Consider the following 20,553-nt stretch of genomic DNA (forward strand, 5'->3'; position numbering starts at 1 on the left):
GGCCAACGCAACTGTGTGGTTGGCAAAGTCCCAGACCAGGCCCAAAAAGATAGTGGAGGAGGAGAAAGTGCGAGTGCCCTTGGTGGGATGCCAAGGGACACCTAGGTCACTGACATGCGACATCATTGAGTCCCAATCGTAGTCGTAGCGGAAGGCTCCGTCCACAAAGGGGCCAGAGAGGGAGGGGCTGCGAAGGATGTTGAGGTCATCCTCGTACTTCAGGATAGGCTTGACGCCAGATGCAATCCAGATATCAACTAGAGCATTGGCAATCATGCCTGCATTGGAACTGGCGCAAGCAGCACCGAAGGGATGAACATGATCGATGTAGAACTCGTCTTCCCCAAGACCTTGAACAACAAGCCATGGCTTGTGGTCTGGGAAGACAGGGCATGTGCGGTGGAATTTTTCAATGTCTACCGTCACCGCCTGAGTGCCCGGGGGGGCCATAGCAACCTGAAGAAGGTATCAGAGAGGAAGAGGGAAAGTCAAGATAAGATGAAGTAGGAAGGGAAGCAAAGAGATGAGGGAGTGCATTGTGCGGATAGAGGAGAAAGGGAAAGGTGGAGGAGGAGGGAGGGGAGGAGAAAAGGAAGGGATGAAGGGAGGGGAGGGGATGAAAGGAGAAGGAGGGGATGGAGGAGAGGAGGATAGACGTACGATGTCAGCCACGCGGACGGCAGTGTCAAAGCGTGTCGGAAAATCGGATTTACGGATGAAAGAGTTCACCGATGGAACTTGGGAGGTAGCCTTGGAGAGATTGCGACAAATACGAATTTTGTCGGGCTCTCCAGGAGCTTGAGGTTGGATTGCAACAATGAGAGGGGAGGATTGGAAAGGTCCGCGGAGGATTTTTTCAATGAGATCTCTGGGGAAAGGACCAGTCATACGACCAGCAGAAACCTCGTCATTGATGTAGGCCGAAACCTCCGCAGGAAAGAGAGAACAAGAGGGATGGTTTTTTAGGATGTGGGTGGAGGAGAGAGGAGGCATGGGACCAAGAGGAAAGCCGGATGAAAGGTTGCGAACAAGGAGTGGGTAAGTTGAGGAGAGGTTGAATTTTTTGAGAGCGGAATGAAAGGCAGCGGGTGAGTAGGGAGTGACAATGCGCGAAAAGATATTGGGGAGAGTGTGTAAAGAAGGAGAGAATGGGGGGCGGACATGAATGCGAGAGGAAAAGTCGGGATAAAAAAGGCGGGGAGGAGAAGAGAAGAAAGATGAATTAGTTGTAGGCAGGTCTTGCCCGACAGGTGAAGGAGAAAGCGTGATGGGATTTAGAACCACAGAAGCAGCAGATGTGGGAACGGGCAGTGCCGTGTCCGCATGGGGTAGGGTTGTTGGGGCCCCTGATGTTAAAGGAAAGACAGATTTCTCTGTTGTCAGGAGCAAGGAGTTTCCCATCTTGGGAGTGGGCCCAGGCATTCTTACCATCTGGGAACTTAGCCGGGACTTTGTCTTTGGGATGGGAGCCGAGGGAGTGACCGACCTCTGCACAAAGGAGGCAGATAGGTGGGCCGGTAGATGACCTATTGCCTGATTGAAAAAGAGTGTTGGAGGAGGAATTGCCAGAGCGGCGATTAGAGGAGAAGGATTTGAAACGAGATACGGACTCTTCGAGTGAAGCAAGTTTGGAGGAGAGGGCTGCCACCTGAGATTGTGCAGCCTGGGCCTGTCTGTACTCCGAGATAGCATGGTTAAACGCGGTCTCGTAGTCAAGAACAGAGAAACGTTGAAGGAAAGTGTGAGTATCACGACGCAATTTGAACTCTGCCACCTTCCATGCCGGATAAAGGGCGACAGAATCAGGGCGAGAGCTCCAGAAAGAAAAATGACCAGTCCAAATGGAAATCCACTCATCATCAGAAGCGCGCTCCCTCTGAAAGCGGGTATATTGATCGGCAGCTTGCATGAAAGAACCAAAATCAAGGGAAAGCTCTTCCCCCAATTTGGCGGTAAGCTTTTCGATGTCGAGGATGTAGAGAGCTTTCGAGTCTGGAGAAATTGAATTGGACTTCTTGATAGGAAGGCTGGCAAGGTTGTCAATGATGTAACGGAGACTTTTTTGAGTGAAAAAGGGAAGAGGGAGATTAGCCTGAGCTTTTTCCGTCTGGAACATGATTTCTGGAAAAGCAATGACGGTAGGAGCCATCGGATCACGAATAGAAAGGGACGAGCCTTGCATGCATCTGCGCTTGGCAATTCTGTCCTCAGCAGAGGAAGGGAGGTCTTTGATGGAAGAGTCCTCGATAGATCTTTTCTGTTCTCTGGCAAGGGAGTCCTGTTCAGAGAGCCAGGCAATGAGATAATCAGGGATTTCATCTTTATCCAGATATTTTTTAGCAATAGCAGGAATTCTGAGCTGAGCCTCGTCATCGGGTGAAAGAGAGATAACGGAGGCCTCGGGGGATCCGGGCATAGGAAAAGCCGCGGGATCCAGACTATGATTAGCAGTTTTGGTGATGCGCTCGAGATTTTTTGCCACAATGGCCTTGTTGCGAGCCAGTTTCAGAGGCAGAGGCAGAGATTTTAAGACAGCATAAGCAGCGGGAACAGCACGGGTAATGTGCGCTCTGGGAGGATTAGCAGGCGGCGCTGGGACGGGAGACGGTGCGCGAGAGTCGTGAACGGATTGGCCGGCTTCAGACATGGCGAGCTCAAAAGAAAAATCGGAGGCGAGTCGAGGGGAAAGACGAGATGAGACTGGACGAGTCTGAAGACGAGCCGGTAGGGGAGAAAAATACGAGGACAACTTTTATTATATAGATGTACAGAAATTAAAGAATCAACAGAAGAGACTGGGGAGGTATGACAGGTGAGACCTGACAAGTGTCAGGTTCAGGAACCGGAAGACGTTAAGACGATCATTAAAACAGAGAAGACAAAACTCAAATAAGCAATCGTCATCCTCGCTGCTATCTTATCCATAGATGAGTGCTACGCACTCATCGTGGAATGCCGGTGTCATTGTCACATATACAATTTCGTGGGTGCCAGTGTCAGGCAGCCTTGTTACAATACGCAACCGATGTCCAAAAGCAATGTCACTGTATACACTTGCATCGTAAATATATATAGATTTACCATGTAAGTTGTCATCAATGAGATGGCCGTTGCTTGTTTGACGCAAACCGAGTGTTACGGAAGTTTTGGGAATCAATCTTTATGTTAAGGGCCCGCTAAAATCAGGGTGGCAGTGGATAATTCTGAGACGACTCATCGAAGCGATTTTGAAGCGACTCAGAGCCAACAATGGAACGTGGAAGTCTCAGAATAGCGCTGAATAGATATCACAAAATTGTTTTTGGTCGCCTAGGCTGAGCCGGGACTGGGATAGAGCAAGTACGATGATACGATGTGGGCACCAAGGAGCTGTAGACACCATCTTGAGATATTCAACTGTATCACTAACACTTGCTTGGTTTTAACTGCCCAGAAGAAGAGAAGACAGTAAGCTTGGGTTCGCCCCCACCACCACTGTATCTGAGGGCTGCAGAAGGAGAAAGAGGAGGCTCGACAGATTTTAACGCTATACAGATCTCCATGAGGATGTTGGAAATATGGCAGAGATACACGACAGGATGAGGGGACATTCGGAAGTGTGCGTCAGAATGATCATAGGCCGCCGTTGAGTGGCTTGATGTCTAACTGAAAGAGTTAAAAATGATCCTGAAGCTGAAGGTTAACAATTCTTTAACTATTGTCGTTAACCGTCTTTGCAGACTTCTCCGCCTCGTCCTACACAACAGTACCAGGAACTCCACAACCAGAAATAATACAGAAAACAGCACCACCGTTGAACAACACACACTACATCATCTCAAATGCCGAGCGTCCGTCATGGCATTTGCAGAGCCTCACACCCAATGTTGTTTACCGAGTATTGGTGTAGAAGCAGTAATCAACGTATATTCATCTAAATCTAGTATTCAACCTTCGAGCCTCTGTCTTTGTCTCATCTCCTCAACAAGCACCCTCGCCTCCCCAATCCTGCCCGAGTTCATATAAAGCCGCAATATGGCGCTGAGCATAACCCCATAGGTCCGCGTCCCATCCAGCCCCTCACTCACCAGCTCTTTCCGAAACTCCTCCAACTCTCTAACGACGCCCTCATCCACCTTCTTACTGGCTTTCTTGCCCACCCAGGCATCGCTCATCCGGCGATACGCCTCCACGCGCGTGGCGAACTCTCTGCGCAGGGTATCGGACGTAGGTGAAGCGTGTGTACACGCGTGACACGCGCATGTGAATGCGTAAGGCGCGAGTGCGGCGCGTCGTGCGGTGAGGGGGAGGTTGACAGAGCAGTAGGAGTGAAAGAGCTGTTCGCCTGCTTTGATCCCCCGCGCGGCGCGTATGTAGAACGCAAAGGAGGCGAGGTCGAAGCGAGCGTGAATGTTGGGCATGCAGCTGTGATTTTCTTAGTAAATTAAATGGTTGGATTTCGTAGAGCTGTACCTGTGGTTTATCCGTGCTGCGATCTTGCATATGGCCGTGTACGCTTTGTCTGTCCCCTCGCCTTCGTCGCTGAGCTCGCGCACAATCCACCCGTTCGTTCGGACGATGCCTAGCAGGGGGCCCTCGTCGTTATGGCAGTTTGCGAGCTGCATGAAAGCGTCCCGGGAACCAGCGCGCATGCGGCCCACCGCAATGGCTAGCGTGTTCTCAATATTGCTATCGCTAGTCGCGAGACGCCCACTGTTGACGGGAATCACGAGCAACGGCCGCTCGGCAAAGATGAGCGCGCCTGCGTCAATGTCGCGCGTCGCGAACACGCCTAGGCCCATCCCTTTCTCGTGCGCCCCTGCATCGCGCACCTCGTATGCCACACTTTCGCCATCCATGCTTGGGAGCGCACGAGGATACCCCGGGACACCTAACACGCGCTTCTTTGCGTCCCCCAGTGCGATCCACTCGCTCTGCCCGTCTGGATCTGGTCTGGGGGGGATGGTGGTAAACACGATCGACGCGGGCGAGTGGTCTGTTTTGTGAGCCTCAGATTTGGTGTAGCGCATTTGTGAATTGATATTAGCACCATCGCGGTCTGCATTTGCGTTGGTGCTGATGTTTGAATTGGAGTTTGCGTTGGGCGACGGAAGAGGATACAAGGCGCGCTGCTTGACCTTATTCCCGTTCAAGAACCCACGTTTCATTTTGCTTTTTGTGGGTTTGTACGCGACTCTGAATTGGTCGTGAGCAATGAGTGTGGAGGGTAAGAGGAAGAGCAAGGAGAGCCACACAAAGACCCTTTAATCTGATTCTGATATTATATCTTGTATCTAACACACACGAAGCGACTTTTGTGCCACTCCGAGGAAGTATCTAAAAATGTCAAGAGCAGACGAAAGAATGAAAGAACGGGAAACACTTTCAATATCAGTTTCAGGATTTTTAGGACTCATCCCCCGATTGAATGAAACAGTGAAAGTGCGAAAGGGTCTTTGTCTTCTGTTTTCATGTCGATTACAGGTCCTAAGGCGACGTCCAGGTTAGGCGGTGATGGAGCGTGGGAACATACTTCCGGGCACGTGCGCATGACAACTAGGATTGAGGATTCTGGTTGTCCTCATCGCCGCTAATCTGCCTATCCACCCCTCTCGATCCTCTCCATACACACCCCAAACACACATATCCACCTCTTTACGAAAATATACATTTATTAACACCACCACTCAAGCAGTAACTAACCCGCAAACCCACCACCAATCCATCACATTTCGCGATGGCCAGCCTGATCGCCATCCTGGACCTCAAGGGCAAGCCGCTGATCCAGCGGTCGTACCGCGACGACGTGCCCCCGGCGTACGTGGAGCGGTTCCTGCCGCTTGTGTTGGAGATTGAGGAGGAGGGGCAGCAGGTGACGCCGTGCTTTTCGAGCCAGGGGGTCAACTATATGCACATCAGGCACTCGAATTTGTACCGTGGGTCTCTTCCCTCTTTCTCATTTTTTTCCAACGCTCATTGATTGTGTGCTTATATCTATCAATGGCTTAACATGATTATCTCGCGGTTTTTTGTTTTGTTTTTTATGATGGTAACACCGCTCCCCATATACAGTCCTCGCGCTCTCAAAGCGCAACACCAACGCGTCCGAAATCATCATCTTCCTCCACCGGCTCACACAGGTTCTCGTCGAGTACTTCAAAGAGCTGGAAGAAGAGTCGATCAGGGATAACTTTGTCATCATCTACGAGCTGATGGACGAGATGATGGACTTCGGGTACCCGCAGACGACGGAGAGCAAGATATTGCAGGAGTATATCACGCAGGAGTCGCATAAGCTCGAGGTGCAGGTGCGGCCGCCGATGGCGGTCACGAATGCGGTGTCGTGGCGCACGGAGGGGATTAGGTATAGGAAGAACGAGGTGTTTTTGGATGTCATTGAGAGTGTGAATATGTTGGTATGTGTGTTGTCTTTTTTGTGCCCTTGTGGGTTTTTTTTTGTTGGTTGGAATGTTTATGCTCATGAGCGGACTGCAAGGTGAATGCCAATGGAAATGTGGTACGCTCAGAGATTTTGGGCGCGGTGAAGATGAAGTGTTATTTGTCTGGTATGCCCGAGCTGCGGCTGGGACTGAACGATAAAGTCATGTTTGAGAGCACAGGGCGAAGTACGTCCCCCTCCTCCCTTCTCCCTCCTCATCCCCCCTCCTTCCCTCCCTTCCTTCTTTATATAAACCCTAACCCCCTTCCCCAGCCGCCCGCGGCAAAGCCATCGAAATGGAAGACGTCAAATTCCACCAATGCGTCCGACTCTCGCGCTTCGAAAACGACCGGACGATCTCCTTCATCCCGCCCGACGGCGAGTTCGAGCTCATGTCATATCGGCTCTCGACGCCCGTCAAGCCGCTGGTGTGGGTCGAGGCGTCCGTGGAGAGTCATAAGGGAAGTAGGGTGGAGTATATGGTTAAAGTCAAGGCGCAGTTTAAGAGGAGGAGTACGGCGAATAATGTGGAGATTTATGTGCCGGTGCCGGATGATGCGGATAGTCCCAAGTTTAGGGTGAGTTTTTTTGTGCTGTTTGCGTGGTTTGTGGGTGGTGGTGGTGGTGGTGGTGGTGGTGGTGGTTTGGGTACGGGTATGGGTACGGGTGAATGCTGACTTGTTTGTTTTGCTTCGATGCTTTAGGCGTCCACGGGGAGTGTGCAGTATGCCCCTGATAAATCTGCGTTTGTGTGGAAGATCAAGCAGTTGGGTGGAAGTCGCGAATTCTTGATGCGCGCGCATTTTGGACTGCCTAGTGTTAAAAGTGGTACGTATACGCGTTTTTTGTTTCTATCATTTTGAGTTTTTTAATATGATTTATTTATTGATCTTGTCTACGTCTATGTCTACGTCTTTGATCATCGTTCACCATTCCTCAATCCTCTTACCCCTCAATCCCTCAATCTCATCAATCACCCACCCCCTCAATCCCTCAATCCCTTCAATCACCCACCTCTACCCAACCCAACCCACCCACCCTACCCCCAACACAGAACAAGACATCGACAAACGCGCACCAATAACCGTCCGCTTCGAAATCCCCTACTTCACCGTCTCGGGCATCCAAGTCCGATACCTCAAAATTGTGGAGAAGAGTGGGTATCAGGCGTTACCGTGGGTGAGGTATATTACGCAGAATGGGGATGATTATAGGTGGGTTTTTTGTTTTTGTGGTTTTATTTGGGTTTTGGGGGGGGGGGGGGGGGGGGGGGGGTTGGAGTGGGATTTCGCTGATGCGTTTTTTTTTTCTTTTTTGGTAGTTTGAGGACGGCGTTGGAGAAGGGGAGTGCGCCGATTATGCCGATGTAAGAGGGAAAGAGCAAGAAGGAAGAGGGAAGAGGAAGGCTGGCGTTTTTTTCTCTGTCTCTCTGTCTTTTTTTTTGTGTGTAGGTGTAATATGTGCGTATGTGCGTGTGCGTAGGTGTGTGTAATTAGATTATGTGTGGTGTTGGTGTTGGTGTTGGTTTTGGTTTTGGTTTTCTTTTACCTTTGCTTTTTTGATTTGGTGTTGTTGCTTTGGGAGTAAATATTCGATTCGGAATTGTAGCTGGGTTTGGATCTGAGGTGCAAGTGCAAGTGTAAATGTAGGTTGAAAGTTTTTAATTGGGCACAGTTCAGTGTTGTCAGGATTCAGGAATTGTGAAGTTTGACTTTGGAACAGCTCAGGGGACGCGTCGCCAATTTTTTTATGTTTCTTGCTGGTTTTTTTAGGTTTAGATCACTCGAATCTGGGTGTTATCAATGGAATCGAAGCGAAATTACGATGATGGTTCCCGTGCACTCTGAGTAGAGCATAAGCGCGTGCGCGCACCTACTGGAAATGTTGTTTTTGCATTTGCCAAAAAAAAGAAAAAAAAAAGAACTCTGCGATGATGTTGTATTTAATTGAATAAGAGATTATGGGGTACGAAATTGGTGTCAGTCCGATTTTCCAAGTAACCAAGTATTTGCGTGGTCTAATAATCTAATTCTAATTGTTGGTGTTGGTTGTGGACTGTGCAATGTGCAATGACCCGCGTCATGCATTCATGATCAGATCCTCGGGCCTCGATCCTTGCGTCTAATTTAATGCGTGTCCAAACACCGACCGCCTTTGGTAGTAGGGTCAATAGGTTTATAGGTCAAATGGTCAACAGGTCAACGGGTCAATAGGTCAACGGATGGAACGGTGCGCTGGTGAATCGTGAACATATTGTGGAGAATGTGGATGGATGTCTGCCTATGGGTATGGTGTTGTGCGGACAGATACGGATGTGGGTGGTTGCGGTTGGGTAACGGTCGTCTGGATTGGAACGGTGCAAGTTTTTTTTTAATGCGGTGTGACACGACGGGCTTTCAAATTTCAAGATTAGCGGAGTTTTTGAGCGGCTGACGTTTGGGATTCAAGTTAAAATCGCCAATGGGTGTTCTGGGTTGACCTTGAGCGCGGTGGGTAGATGAGGCGGGTGGTGAGATGGAGGTGTTGTCTAGGAGGCAGAGAGATTTGGGATTAATCTGATATATGCTCGGATTCCGAACAGCGAACGCTGGGGTCTGGAGCTGGCGCTGTCTGGAGGAAGCGCTCAACGGAAAGACCGCCACGTCAAGGATAGTTCCAACGGAGTACCCATCTACGCCAGAGAAACATACTTACCCAGACTTTCAAGACTTTGCAAGTTAATAAAGGACAGATATGTCGAGACGAAATGCGCTTATCTTATCTTATCTCGAGTGTACCCACATGTTTGTTTGTCACACCTATAGCTTCCGAGGCTCCGCCACCCCACGCGAGTAGTGGTCTCTGCCTCTGCCACCAACTCACCTCACCTTACCTTACCTCACCTCAACTCAACGGCGCCCTCCATGTCGGATGAGTGCACTCCGGTAAGCCTCCTCCTCCACCTCACATACGCCAACCAAACTCACAACACCACCAACCAATACGAATGCCTATACCAACCCCAATACCAATACAAACCCAAAATTAACGCTTTCATGCACAACTTTATGATCGCATACAGCACCACGACTGGCTCAACGCCCTCTTAACCTTCGGTCTCTGCTGCGGCCTCGTCATCTCGTATCTGCCGCAGCACTTCCGGATTATCCATGCCAAGTCGTCAGAGGGGTTCAGCCCCGTGTTTCTCCTCCTCGGAACGACGTCCGCTGCGTGTGGTATGTTCAACATGTAAGTCGCGCGCTGTGTTGCTTGTAATGGGCTGGGCTGTACAGTAATGGGTGGGCTGTATTGTGCTGGACACTGGGAGTGGGAGCGCGGTGCTGCAGGTGCAAGTGCAAATGTCGAATAAGAACGCTAATGAACACGAATGTGAACAGGATCACGCTGCAAGCTCCGATTGTCAAGTGCTGTCGCGTCGTTGTGCGTGTGTTTTGCTTTGACGAGTCTGTTCTATTGTGCGCTTTGATTGACGCGACGTGACCTGCGTCATATTGCAGAGCTTTGGAAGCTGCGCGGAGATGACGGCGGGCGTGGTTCAAGTCAGCTTGCAGTGGATATGTTTCGGATTCGTGTACGTCCCTTCCCTTGCTTTTCACCATTGACAAAGTACCTCACTGATGAATAAATCTGGGGTTTAGGTTTGTTTTGTATATGATATACTACCCACAGCACCTGCGCTACGCCGGCATCCGTCTTGACACCGAGCAGCCGCTGTCGTCTGCTGACCACAGCACGAGCACGAGCAACATGAAGACGAAGACGAAGACGGGCGTGCGAAGCGCGGAGTGGCGGCTCTCGGTGATTCTGGCGTGGATCACCGTCGCGCACTTGTGCGTCCTTCCCCTCCTCCCTCCCTCTTACCCTCCCTTACTTACTTACTTACTTTAACCCATATCAATCTTTGTGAAACAGCGTCTTCGTGGCTCTTACAACCGCGTACCTCCTAAGCACCACCACCTTCCCCCCAGCCCCATCCCCTGCTCCCTTACCCCCTACCCCTCCCACACCCACACCCGCACCCACACCCACACCCACCCCTCACCTCCCCCCACAAATATCCGCCTGGGCAACACTCCTCGGGCTCTCCTCCGCCTCGCTCGCAGCCATCCAATACGCCCCGCAGCTAGCGCACACGTACCGCACGAGGTTGGTGGGTGCGCTGAGTGTCCCGATGATGTGTATTCAGACGCCTGGTGGTGTGTTGATGGTGTTGAGTATTGTGTGGAGGCCTGGGACGAATTGGACGAGTGAGTGTTTGATTTTTTTGGGGGTTTTGGTTTTTGGTTTTGGTTGGGGTTGGGGTTGGGCTTTTGGTTGTGGTTGGTTGTTGAGTGCGGTGTCGCTATTTTCTATTTCTAACCATCACATACTGTTTTTCATTGGACTTTTTTCACCCACTTTTCACCCCCTTTCACCACATTTAACCTTGACTAAATTCGAATTTACAGGTTGGATAACGTTCGCTGTCGCCGCGCTTTTACAAGGATGTCTACTTGCGATGTGTATAGCTTGGAAAATCCGCCAGCGAAGATTGGGAATTGACGATTTTGGGAATGCGCTCCTTGACCCGGCGTCGTCTCCCCCCACCTCTACGCACAACGCGACGTACGGCGCTACAGACACAAACGCAAACGCAAACACATCTACGACCACAAGAGCCGGAAACGTAGAAAACGTGTCAGTAGAAGAGGTGGAGGATATCGTACCAGTCCCGGGTCTAGTGACGACACCATCGGAAGACCCGCGCGCTGTACGCGCTGTGTTGGCTGCTGCGCTCGAGTCGGCGGCGGAGAGTCGGTTGGTGGATGTGGGGGATGAGCGGACGCCGTTGTTGGGTGGGGGTGGGTCTGGTGTTGTGGGTGCGGGTGCGGGTGCGAGCGGGAGTGGGGGTGGGGTTGGGGGTGGGACGGGGGCGGGGAGCAAGCAGGTGAGCGAGGAGGTGAAAGGGTGGCAGGCGTGGTTTCGCCGTAGATGATAGATGATGGGTGAGATTTTGGGTGACTTTTAATGTTTTTTTTTGCGGAGGGTCGGTGGAGTGGAAGGTGGAGGTTGAGGTTGGGTGGATGTTTTCTCAAGACTCAGTTTCGTTCGTTTCTGTGTTCGTGTTCGTTTTCTTCTTTTTTGTTCATGTTCGTGGTCGTTTCGCATGTGGATCAGGTTTTTTTTTGTATTGTATTATATTACACTACTCACTCATCATCATCATCGTCGTCGTCATTGTCTTCACATTGTCATTAAACGTTATGGTAGATTGGTTGGTTGATTTATTTATTCTTTAATACACTGTTTTTTTTTTGCGGTAGCGATAGCGATACAATTGTACTCATTTCTCAGTGCAATTCAACATTATCTTCAACTCCACTGTGGCGCTGCTATAGATTAGTTTTATTCAAGTTATGCTTCATGTAAAAGCTGTAAATATCAGTTCTCGATATACAGTTCGGCATAATAAGTAAATGCAGTCTGAACCTGAAAGTCTCCCTCCATCTGGGATGATCCCGCACAATCCACATCCAGGCACTCGCGAACTTTTCACAAAACCTCCAGGTTCTCCAGTCTCCAGTCTCCAGAGACTTGGTAGCGACTTGATTCCGGCTTGGACGTAGGAAATTAGGAACACGTCCTTTTCTCGGCGAACGAGCGTCTATTTCCATACAGCGGCGAGGGTGAGCGCTCGCCGCTCGGAGGTGTTTTACGTTAACAACAGGTTATGTTATATTACGACATTCAAAATTTCAATAGGGCATGTACCCCCTTTAGGTTTGGTTTTTTTTTCGAAATTAGAAAATTTCGAATTGCTGGTGCTGACGAGATGGTTGGTTCTTATCGGCTGGACATGTATGTACAGCGCGATGATGGCGAGATAACGGGGCGGGGCGGAGGACTTGCGATATGGGGATTTTGGAAACTCGAGATGGTTTAGTCACGACTCACGAAGGCTAGAAAGGCTAGAGCGACTACATCTTGGCGTTTCGTATGTCCGGTGTTTAAAGCGTGATGGTGAACAGTCTCCGGTAACCATCGTACATCATACCTTGTTGTGTTGGATCCACCTGCGAATTACTTGACACTGAACACTAGTTAGTAGTATGAAGGTTATTTCGATAGACAATCATGCGATTTCTCGGCGCAGTGGTTGAATAACTTCTTCTTATCTCTCAATGGTCAACATGGGTCAATTAACCAATTCCACCTGATCAAATTGTAATCAAAGGGCGATCGGGGCTGTTATATTTCTTGAAGCGGAGTTGTGCGGAGTCGTTGTTGGGGGAGAAGAGAAAGGCGGACGGCATTATCGGCAGGCTCGGCAGGTGTGACGTTGTTGTTGTAGATGATGATGATCACGATCACGATCACACAATTTTTCGAAAAGGTATTATTGTGCCATTTGTGGACACTTGAAAGGAAAACAACAACCCCCTCGATCACTGTCAGTGAACGGTGATCATCTCGCCGTCTCTTAGACCTTCACACTGGCTTCGCTTCGACGACCTTTGACCCATTCGTTGTTGCTTGGTCCTATGTATACCGCGAAATGCCACGGGTCGTCATCTTTGTCGCTCAACTTGATGAGTTTAGAGATGCCTTTGCCAGAGAGCACGAGCGTTTGATGCTGCTCAGTTAAAGGAAGTGCCGAATGGAATCACTTTTCTAGCCCAACAGGGCCTTATTCTGCCCTAAACGACGGCGAAAGCGGATACAGGGTTCAATCTGGTTCAATCAATCACCCCCTGTACCTGGAATTGTTAATTACAAGCGCTGAAATTCTTCCAAGACGCTGATGAAATAAGTTTGGACCTGACGGCCATTTTTCACCCTCTTTGCTTTTAGTGAAATCGAACAAAAGGCCCCTCTTCTGCTTCTTGCTCTCTCTTCCTCGCCCACTCCCTCTTTCACTCTTTTTTTTTGCTAGACGCTCTGCAATCCGCAAAGCAAAAGAAAGGACGTAGACAAAGATGTTGGTGATTGAGCATATCGCGAAGCTTTTCCTCCTCCTCGTGGCGCTCTTTGCGGTGCATGCGTCTGCTGCGCCGCGAGCCAATGTGTCTCCTGCATTGGATAACCGCAACCTAGTGACGAACGCCGCACGGCTGCGCGCAGGATTGGGCCCTTTGAAGCCTAGGTCGCTTTACTCCCCCTCCCGTGTCGGTGGTGAGTTCTTTATGAGTTTTTTTTCGTCAGTAAATGGATATCTAATAAGCTATCTTGAATACATAGCCCGTTCGCCCACAAAATCAGTCGTACCGTGAGTAACTCTTTGTGGTGGACTGTCAAATATTTTCAAAGAAGACTTATTGAATGTGTACAGGGTTGGAGGAACTATCAAAGTAGTCAGAAAATCGAACAGAGCCGAAGTCGGATACGTTTCCAAGAACGCCGGTTCAACTGGGTATGTTTCACCTTTTGCGTCGATTCGTTGCGTTCGACTGAATTCATTGGCTTGCTTTCAGCTTTGGAATCAACACGTCGCCCTCCGATAAATTGAGTGTTACGTTCACACCGAGTTCGTCGCCTTTCAACATCGCGATTGTAAGTTTCTTCTGTATTATATTAGAGTGAAATGAAGCTGACGGGTTTATCAGACCGGAAACAACTATCCTTATCTCGGTTTCGCCGGTGGCAACCTGTGCGTCTCGGGCATCCTCTACCATCGCAGGTTTTTTGAGTAAATGCTGACGTCATATTTGCAGTGGATATCTTGACTCTTTCAACATGGTTGCAACCAATCCAAGTAAGCCACCGTCGTGTGATGAATATGTAAACGTGTTGATCAGCGTAACTTTTGTTTAGCCAATCCTGGATCAACGTCTCAAAATGTTGGGAACTCTGCCTCTGGACAATCCCAATCTGCCATCTGGTCGTATAACTCGCAAACAAAGGCTTTGACTGGTGGGTATTTCTTTTTTGCCCTTTTACAATTTCTGTCGTGACATGTATTAATTGATTTCGCTTTTTTTTAGCACAATGGGTCAACCTTCTCGGAAGTAAGTGATAAAACTATGCCTTATTTGTTGTGCTTCTGTCTGATTCTGCCTTTCCATCTTTGCAGTTCGACCGGATACATACTTCTGGTATTACCCATCCACCAAAAAGATCGAAATCATTCGTTCTCCGATTCTGCAGTCGAGCGGATACGAAGTCGTACGTCATTCCATCCATCCATCAATCCATCCATGACACAATGCTAACCGAACTATAACGATATCATAGCTCCTGTACGTCGCATAAACTCGCGGCATCTGCATCTGCATCTGCATCGCCGAACATCCAATCGCATTCGGACAATTGTGGACAAGACAGGACTCTTTTTTTTTTTTTGTGTTTGATCTTTTTTTTGATCGCTTTTAGATTTCTTCGTTTGTGATGAACGGAACGGACAGACTACGCCCCCCCATGTTTATGAATCCCGCTCTTTGTACTCTTTTGCTGTATTTCTGAAGGCGTCCTGTTGGTGTATGGGCGGGCGCTTTTCTATGGTGATGCATCACCACTCTTTAGTGTATGTTTTCTAATTTGTATGTCAGTGTTGGAATGATTCTGTTGTTAGATTGTGGTTGTTGGTAGTAGCAATTGATGTTGACTTTTTTAATTCCTTAAATAAGTTGGCTGGCTTAGTCTTGAAAATGGGGTATTGCAGTGTATATATATCGCGACAGAACGCGACCTCTCCGGTGAGGACAAGGGTGGATATTTAATCAGAGAAAGCATCGTAGCGACATCCAAAATCATTAAGGTTGACAGCTATATATCTACTCCATCATGTATCCTGTCTCATGGAGCATAACATTAAGGGAGTGCGGGGCCTTTGACAATTATAATGCTGGCCCGTCTTCTTTGACGCGATCTGACCAGAGCTACGTAGAACCCAAGTGCTCATTGATGTGCCCCCGTTACGAGAGCGTGGCGTACCTGGAAGATCATAGACCGTTTCATAGACTGATTTCTCCATGGGAACTTTGCTTGTCCGTGACAGCAGTTACTGTGGCGCCTGTGCTGATCGGGCGCCCTCGTTTGCGTTGCTTGGGTCGACGGATGTCCTATTTGATTTGGCGTCCGTGGTATCCACCAGTATCCACCCTACATTTACTGTAATGCAGAAATTTTATCAGACCTGGTATTTAGGCAAACACTAAAAATTTAGCAGCGACCATCGGATACTCGAAGTGATTATGAGCTTTGAGGAAATAGCGTCGGTGAGTGATGAGCTCAGGTAGGCTCAGGTCCAAGAGTGCTTCATATATATAACTTATAAGCAATCCATGTTTTCCTTCAGTCCACATTGCAAGTGTTGTACGGTCCGATACTCTCTGCCTCATACTCAGACGGTGGCTTTGTCGAGAGAAATTTCACACTCGCTCAAATATTGGAACTTGAAGACAGGTACAGACCTGAATCGAAGCGCCATTCTTCCAAACGGGGGATTCGTTGACCTAACGCAGTGTAAAACTAGTTGACACATGACGACATGTCGAAGCTCAATGGTCATTGATATATGTATATTCATGTTACTTTCATACCGTCTACAAGATTGTGGTATATCCGTACTTCTATATATTGTTGATGGAAACTGGACTTTCTGCGTCGCAATGAACATCAGGTTTGACACAACATGTGGTTCCACAGCAAAAATCAAAAGAACGATGCTGGCTCGGCTTTCTATTCCACCTCCAAAGACTCCTGTAGCGCCTCCTGGTCCTCTTCAAACATAGCTTGGCTGATGTACATGCGATGCTCAGCCCAGTCAAAGTCTATTATGAAGAACTCACCGTCCTGATTAATTGTTATATTTCGAGGTGTAAGATCACGATGAATGATGCTGGCTCTGTGGACTCCGCATAAAATTTCTACCAGCTCGTTGCTGTAGAGAAGGTCAAATAAATTGAAATAACATGCGGGAAAAATCGAGGTTACATACCGTTCTTTGTCCGATACCAGGGCTGGCTCTCCGTCCCCGTTCGTTTTTGCACCTTCTCGGTTATAGCGATCTGCAAGCGAATTTCCAGCATCGTCCATTAGCATGAGCATAGCTCCAGTTTCCGTGTCGTGAAACAGGCCATGTGTGCCAATTATGCCGCGGGTGACACCGCGGCTCGCGAGCTGTTTGTACACCTCGTACTCGTTGATGATTTTCTCTTTTATATCACCTGTCGCTAGCTTTATTACCATGCCGCGCTGATACTTGGTGCCGGAGGATGTTTCGACTTCCACGATAGTTTTGTATGCGACGCCCATGGAACCTTCTCCTATTGAGGTTTGGTTGATTGTTGCTGAGATGTAGCTGTCTGGGGAATAGGATGGTTTGTGTTTGAAGTTGTAGGAGTTTGAGTTGAACAATCGTGAGACGCAAGATGGCTCCATGCGCCGAAAGGCAGAAGGTGCGGGGGATTGATGAACGCCGAAGTCGGCGAAAAGGAACACCATATCTCGTCTTGCAAGCTCGTCATTGAAGAACTGAGATACATTATGTGAACGTTAGATTGTGCAGTGAGGGTAGGGACGAACCTTTTTGTCCATTTCAGTAGAGGTCAGTTGATGCACAGGGTTGCTTATACGTTGCTGTGGTCTGGTCGCGTTGTTCTTGATAGCATTGTACAAGTTGCGTTGTATCAGGTTCTCTGTGCGTCTCGAAGAGTGTCTGTTCAATAATTCTTCTTCATTAATCATAGAAAGACGATCTCTTATCGCAGCTAAAACAAGGCCGAGGTGAATTTGACCAAAGCCAAGAGAAGACCAGCGCATAGTGTCAATCACATCTGACAAGAAGAGCGTCTGACTACCACGATGTCGAATACCAATCCTTTGAAGAGTACCGCAACTAAACAGAATAAATGTGGCGTCTGTCACTACCGCCGTATACCAAGCCTGAGAAATGTGTAAGTGTTAACCATTCTTTAGTCGTCGATCGCAGTTGATGTGTCAGCTTACCTTTTGTATGTAATGATTGGGGTTTATTCTATAGTCCAAATCCCGATCCTTGTTATGCCGCGATGGAGCAACTAGACTAGACCTTTTTACGCTAAACAAAGGCAAGCTGGGGCCCGCTCCCTGGGATGTTCTGTTGGTTGGCACACCTTTCAGAGATGGAAACAAAGACTTGAGAAAAGGAGAATCAAGAGGTGGCTGGTGCGATGATTCCATCGCAATTACACCAGTAGTCGTCGGAGCTTCCCATTTGAACGACGTCGAGGAGACCATGCTTCGTAATAACCGCTCCCCGTCCTTATTCTTCGCAAAAAATTCGAAGTTGAAAAGGGATGGAACGGTACTAAGCCTATCAATCGTAGAAAGTGCCCATTCATCTAATGTCTGTAGAATCTCTGTCTTCCGTGCGACGACTGTTGTGGTGCCGCACAGATTGAAGGAGTGTTCTGAATTAGGAGAACATTCTATGTTTGATTGCACAAATGAGAACCAAGTAGGGTCTTTCGGATTGAACATTAGCTTTGACGCGTATGCATTGCATCGCGCGGCCATATGGCCGACATGGTGCGCAGCAACATCTTCAGAATTTGCCCCTGATACAGTAGCACCGTATTTCGTTTTTTTGTAACCAGACGTTTCGTCGAAGGAGTGCCCGTGTTCAGTGAACTGAATAATTGCATCTTCACATAGCCTAGCAAGCTGCTGTGGTATCCACGCAGCGTGTTCGACTCTTTTCAGCTGGTGACCTACAGCGAGATGCCGATTGAAGAAGAGAACTGGATTGCGCGGCCTTGAGCAAGTGAACCTCCCAGTTCCTAGAGGGTCCAATTCAAAATGTTCATGCAAAAATCTGTGCAGAGCAGGCGCAGGCAGATGAGAGTCAGGTATCATAGTCCAAAGTTATGAAAGGTCCAAAGCCGTAGAAAAGGCATGAAGCAGTATAAAAACCAGCGACAGTGTGTGGCCCATGTGTGCCCCAATAGTGGCACGTGGTGGAAACATAAACAAAAACATAGTGCCTCCAGTCTCTGCGAGAATAAGAAACGGGATTCCTGAAGGCCTGAGGCCCTGTACACAGAAGGAGTCATAGTTGAGAAGAAGGGGACAGGAGGCTTTCTTTGATTATTTGGAGGTCATAACAAAGCCAAACAACGCCCCTAGCGAAATTTCAACAAACCGGCGTGACTCGCCAAGCCGACCTGCTTTTTTCTTTCCTCGTCGTCCAGCACAGCGCCCACCTAGTGCCCATACGCCCTCTCCAACTACAACGACGACGACAAGGACGTCCGACCCTCAAAAGCCGCTGCACATAGCGATGCCCTCTGTTGACCTCGACACTGCCACCACCAACGCACACGACCCCTCACATCAAGCCCGCCGTTCCTCCCGTTCCACCCGCTCCCCGTCTTTGACCAGAGCAGCCGCAGCATCCAGAGCTGCACCCACATCTCCCACTGCCACTAAACGATCGCCTTCTCCTGTCATCAATTTTAATACTCCCCTTTCCACGGAGAATCCGACAGGCGTGAAGAGCATAACCCGCAAGGTCATCAGACGACTGGAAGGGCTTGGACACTTGGAAATGGTGGGAATGGATGTGCCAGTCACAGAGGAGGAGGAGGAAACCTTGACTCCCAGTGAGGAGCAAGAAATTGAGACCGTTCTATACGCTATCGGCAAAGAGACCGTCAAGAAAGCGGAGGCATTGGGCGAAACACAGAATGGCCACAGCAACGGAAATGGACACATCAAGAAGGAAAAGAAGGAGAAACCTGATCTCGAGATACCTCGAAAGGTGTTGCATAGCTCAATAGGTCAGTTCACACCCTTTTGCTTCATTTTCTTTGCTTATCATAAACCTCTCCTAAGGCTTCTTCACACTCTACCTGTATGTGTCCGAGGGAGATGTGCGGACTATTGTTATGGTGCTATGGATGGCTTTGGCTATCATCGTCCCTGCCGACCTTCTTCGTTTCAATTCACGGCGCTTTGCTCGAACATACGAAAAGGTCCTCGGATTCCTTATGAGAGAGTCGGAAAAGGTACGTAGTTCATCGGCCTGCATTTCAACCTCCCGTTGACCCATGTGACACAAGAACTCTATCAACGGCGTCGTCTATTACATCCTTGGAGTGAACTTTGTCTTGTCCCTATACCCGCAGGATGTCGCTACTGTAGCCATCTTGATGTTCGTCTTTCTCTCCTTTCTCCACCAATGTATTCTAAAGCCTTCACAGATTGTCATGGGCTGATACAGCTGCGTCCACCTTCGGCCGCCTATACGGTTCTTACATGCGTAAACTCCCCGCAAGGCTTCCTATCCTTCGCCTTCCGTTGGCTCCCCGCAAATCCTTGGTAGGATTCTTAGCAGCAGCAGCCACAGGCTCTGCCATTGCTCTCGGATTCTGGGGCAGCATTGCGCCCATGCGTGCAGGCGGCCAAGACTTAACGTGGTCATGGGATGAAGGTGTGAGGCAGGTGGCTCAGGGCACCGAACCAAAGGCGTTGGGCGGCGGTGGCGCCTTGGGATTATTAGCCATTTCCATCGTGGCCGGCATTGTCAGTGGTATCTCTGAGGCTCTTGGTGAGTTTATATCATCATTCCTTTTGTCAAGGCGCGCGTTGCTCATTTATTTTTTTATGACATATTATTAGACCTAGGGGCACTGGACGATAATCTAACATTACCCATAATTTCGGGCGGCTGCATTCTCGGGTTCCTCAAGCTACTCGGAATTGCCGCGTCCTGGTTCTCCTCGTGATTCCGCCGATCTTGCTTTTCAGTTTTTCTCACTATGTATCCTTCGACATGAATGTTACCCGGACCCGAACGCTACCTATCCTCCATTTAGTACCCTTGCTATGCATATGGCAAATGACATTTCTGCTCATCCAGATTCCAGACAACCCGACAAATTGCTATTTATACCTTGCACGACTTCCGCGGAATTTAGACCATCTTCTTGTGTTATTTTCTCTTCTTTGCGTCCTACCGTATCTTAATGACCGCCCTATCCCGGCAACTTACCATTGCGCTCGTCGTCCACCTGAATCGGTTATCACACATATCATGAGGTTTTCTCTGGACATATCAACATCTTGCGCCATTACGACTAACGACCACTATCCATTCCCACAAACCATAACCAAGTACATGTATCTCCACCTTGTCGCCCTTCCAATGTTATAATCATCCTCTCTTCTTGCTCAAT

General features: G+C 48.9%; 7 protein-coding genes across 7 annotated transcripts; 4 read left to right on the forward strand and 3 right to left on the reverse strand.

The window, feature by feature from the left end:
• Positions 1-1,222: 1,222 nt before the first annotated feature.
• On the reverse strand, positions 1,223-2,647 carry JR316_0013362 (uncharacterized protein; the record flags this gene model as incomplete). The annotated part of the gene is made up of 1 exon (XM_047898971.1): positions 1,223-2,647. One exon carries the CDS (start codon positions 2,645-2,647, stop codon positions 1,223-1,225), a length of 1,425 nt encoding a protein of 474 aa, XP_047742519.1.
• A 1,279-nt stretch (positions 2,648-3,926) lies between these two features.
• Positions 3,927-5,147, reverse strand: JR316_0013363 (uncharacterized protein; the record flags this gene model as incomplete). The annotated part of the gene is made up of 2 exons (XM_047898972.1): positions 3,927-4,404; positions 4,453-5,147. The coding sequence occupies 2 exons, from the start codon at positions 5,145-5,147 to the stop codon at positions 3,927-3,929; spliced, it is 1,173 nt and encodes a 390-aa protein (XP_047742520.1).
• A 569-nt stretch (positions 5,148-5,716) lies between these two features.
• JR316_0013364 (AP-1 complex subunit mu-1) lies at positions 5,717-7,875 on the forward strand (the record flags this gene model as incomplete). The annotated part of the gene is made up of 8 exons (XM_047898973.1): positions 5,717-5,915; positions 6,052-6,395; positions 6,476-6,605; positions 6,692-6,996; positions 7,123-7,246; positions 7,473-7,597; positions 7,740-7,829; positions 7,870-7,875. The coding sequence occupies 8 exons, from the start codon at positions 5,717-5,719 to the stop codon at positions 7,873-7,875; spliced, it is 1,323 nt and encodes a 440-aa protein (XP_047742521.1).
• A 2,194-nt stretch (positions 7,876-10,069) lies between these two features.
• On the forward strand, positions 10,070-11,393 carry JR316_0013365 (uncharacterized protein; the record flags this gene model as incomplete). Its single annotated transcript, XM_047898974.1, has 3 exons — positions 10,070-10,248; positions 10,331-10,665; positions 10,927-11,393. 3 exons carry the CDS (start codon positions 10,070-10,072, stop codon positions 11,391-11,393), a joined length of 981 nt encoding a protein of 326 aa, XP_047742522.1.
• A 1,981-nt stretch (positions 11,394-13,374) lies between these two features.
• On the forward strand, positions 13,375-14,411 carry JR316_0013366 (uncharacterized protein; the record flags this gene model as incomplete). Its single annotated transcript, XM_047898975.1, has 6 exons — positions 13,375-13,570; positions 13,637-13,664; positions 13,728-13,808; positions 13,870-13,922; positions 14,210-14,308; positions 14,380-14,411. The coding sequence occupies 6 exons, from the start codon at positions 13,375-13,377 to the stop codon at positions 14,409-14,411; spliced, it is 489 nt and encodes a 162-aa protein (XP_047742523.1).
• A 1,664-nt stretch (positions 14,412-16,075) lies between these two features.
• Positions 16,076-18,232, reverse strand: JR316_0013367 (uncharacterized protein; the record flags this gene model as incomplete). The annotated part of the gene is made up of 5 exons (XM_047898976.1): positions 16,076-16,189; positions 16,268-16,277; positions 16,335-16,870; positions 16,922-17,281; positions 17,345-18,232. 5 exons carry the CDS (start codon positions 18,230-18,232, stop codon positions 16,076-16,078), a joined length of 1,908 nt encoding a protein of 635 aa, XP_047742524.1.
• A 424-nt stretch (positions 18,233-18,656) lies between these two features.
• JR316_0013368 (CTP-dependent diacylglycerol kinase 1) lies at positions 18,657-20,103 on the forward strand (the record flags this gene model as incomplete). Its single annotated transcript, XM_047898977.1, has 5 exons — positions 18,657-19,155; positions 19,211-19,383; positions 19,438-19,529; positions 19,579-19,925; positions 19,997-20,103. 5 exons carry the CDS (start codon positions 18,657-18,659, stop codon positions 20,101-20,103), a joined length of 1,218 nt encoding a protein of 405 aa, XP_047742525.1.
• Between the last annotated feature and the right edge of the window lie 450 nt (positions 20,104-20,553).

This window comes from Psilocybe cubensis, chromosome 13 (assembly GCF_017499595.1).
Source record: "Psilocybe cubensis strain MGC-MH-2018 chromosome 13, whole genome shotgun sequence".
In the NCBI taxonomy this organism is placed as follows: Eukaryota; Fungi; Basidiomycota; class Agaricomycetes; order Agaricales; family Agrocybaceae; genus Psilocybe; species Psilocybe cubensis.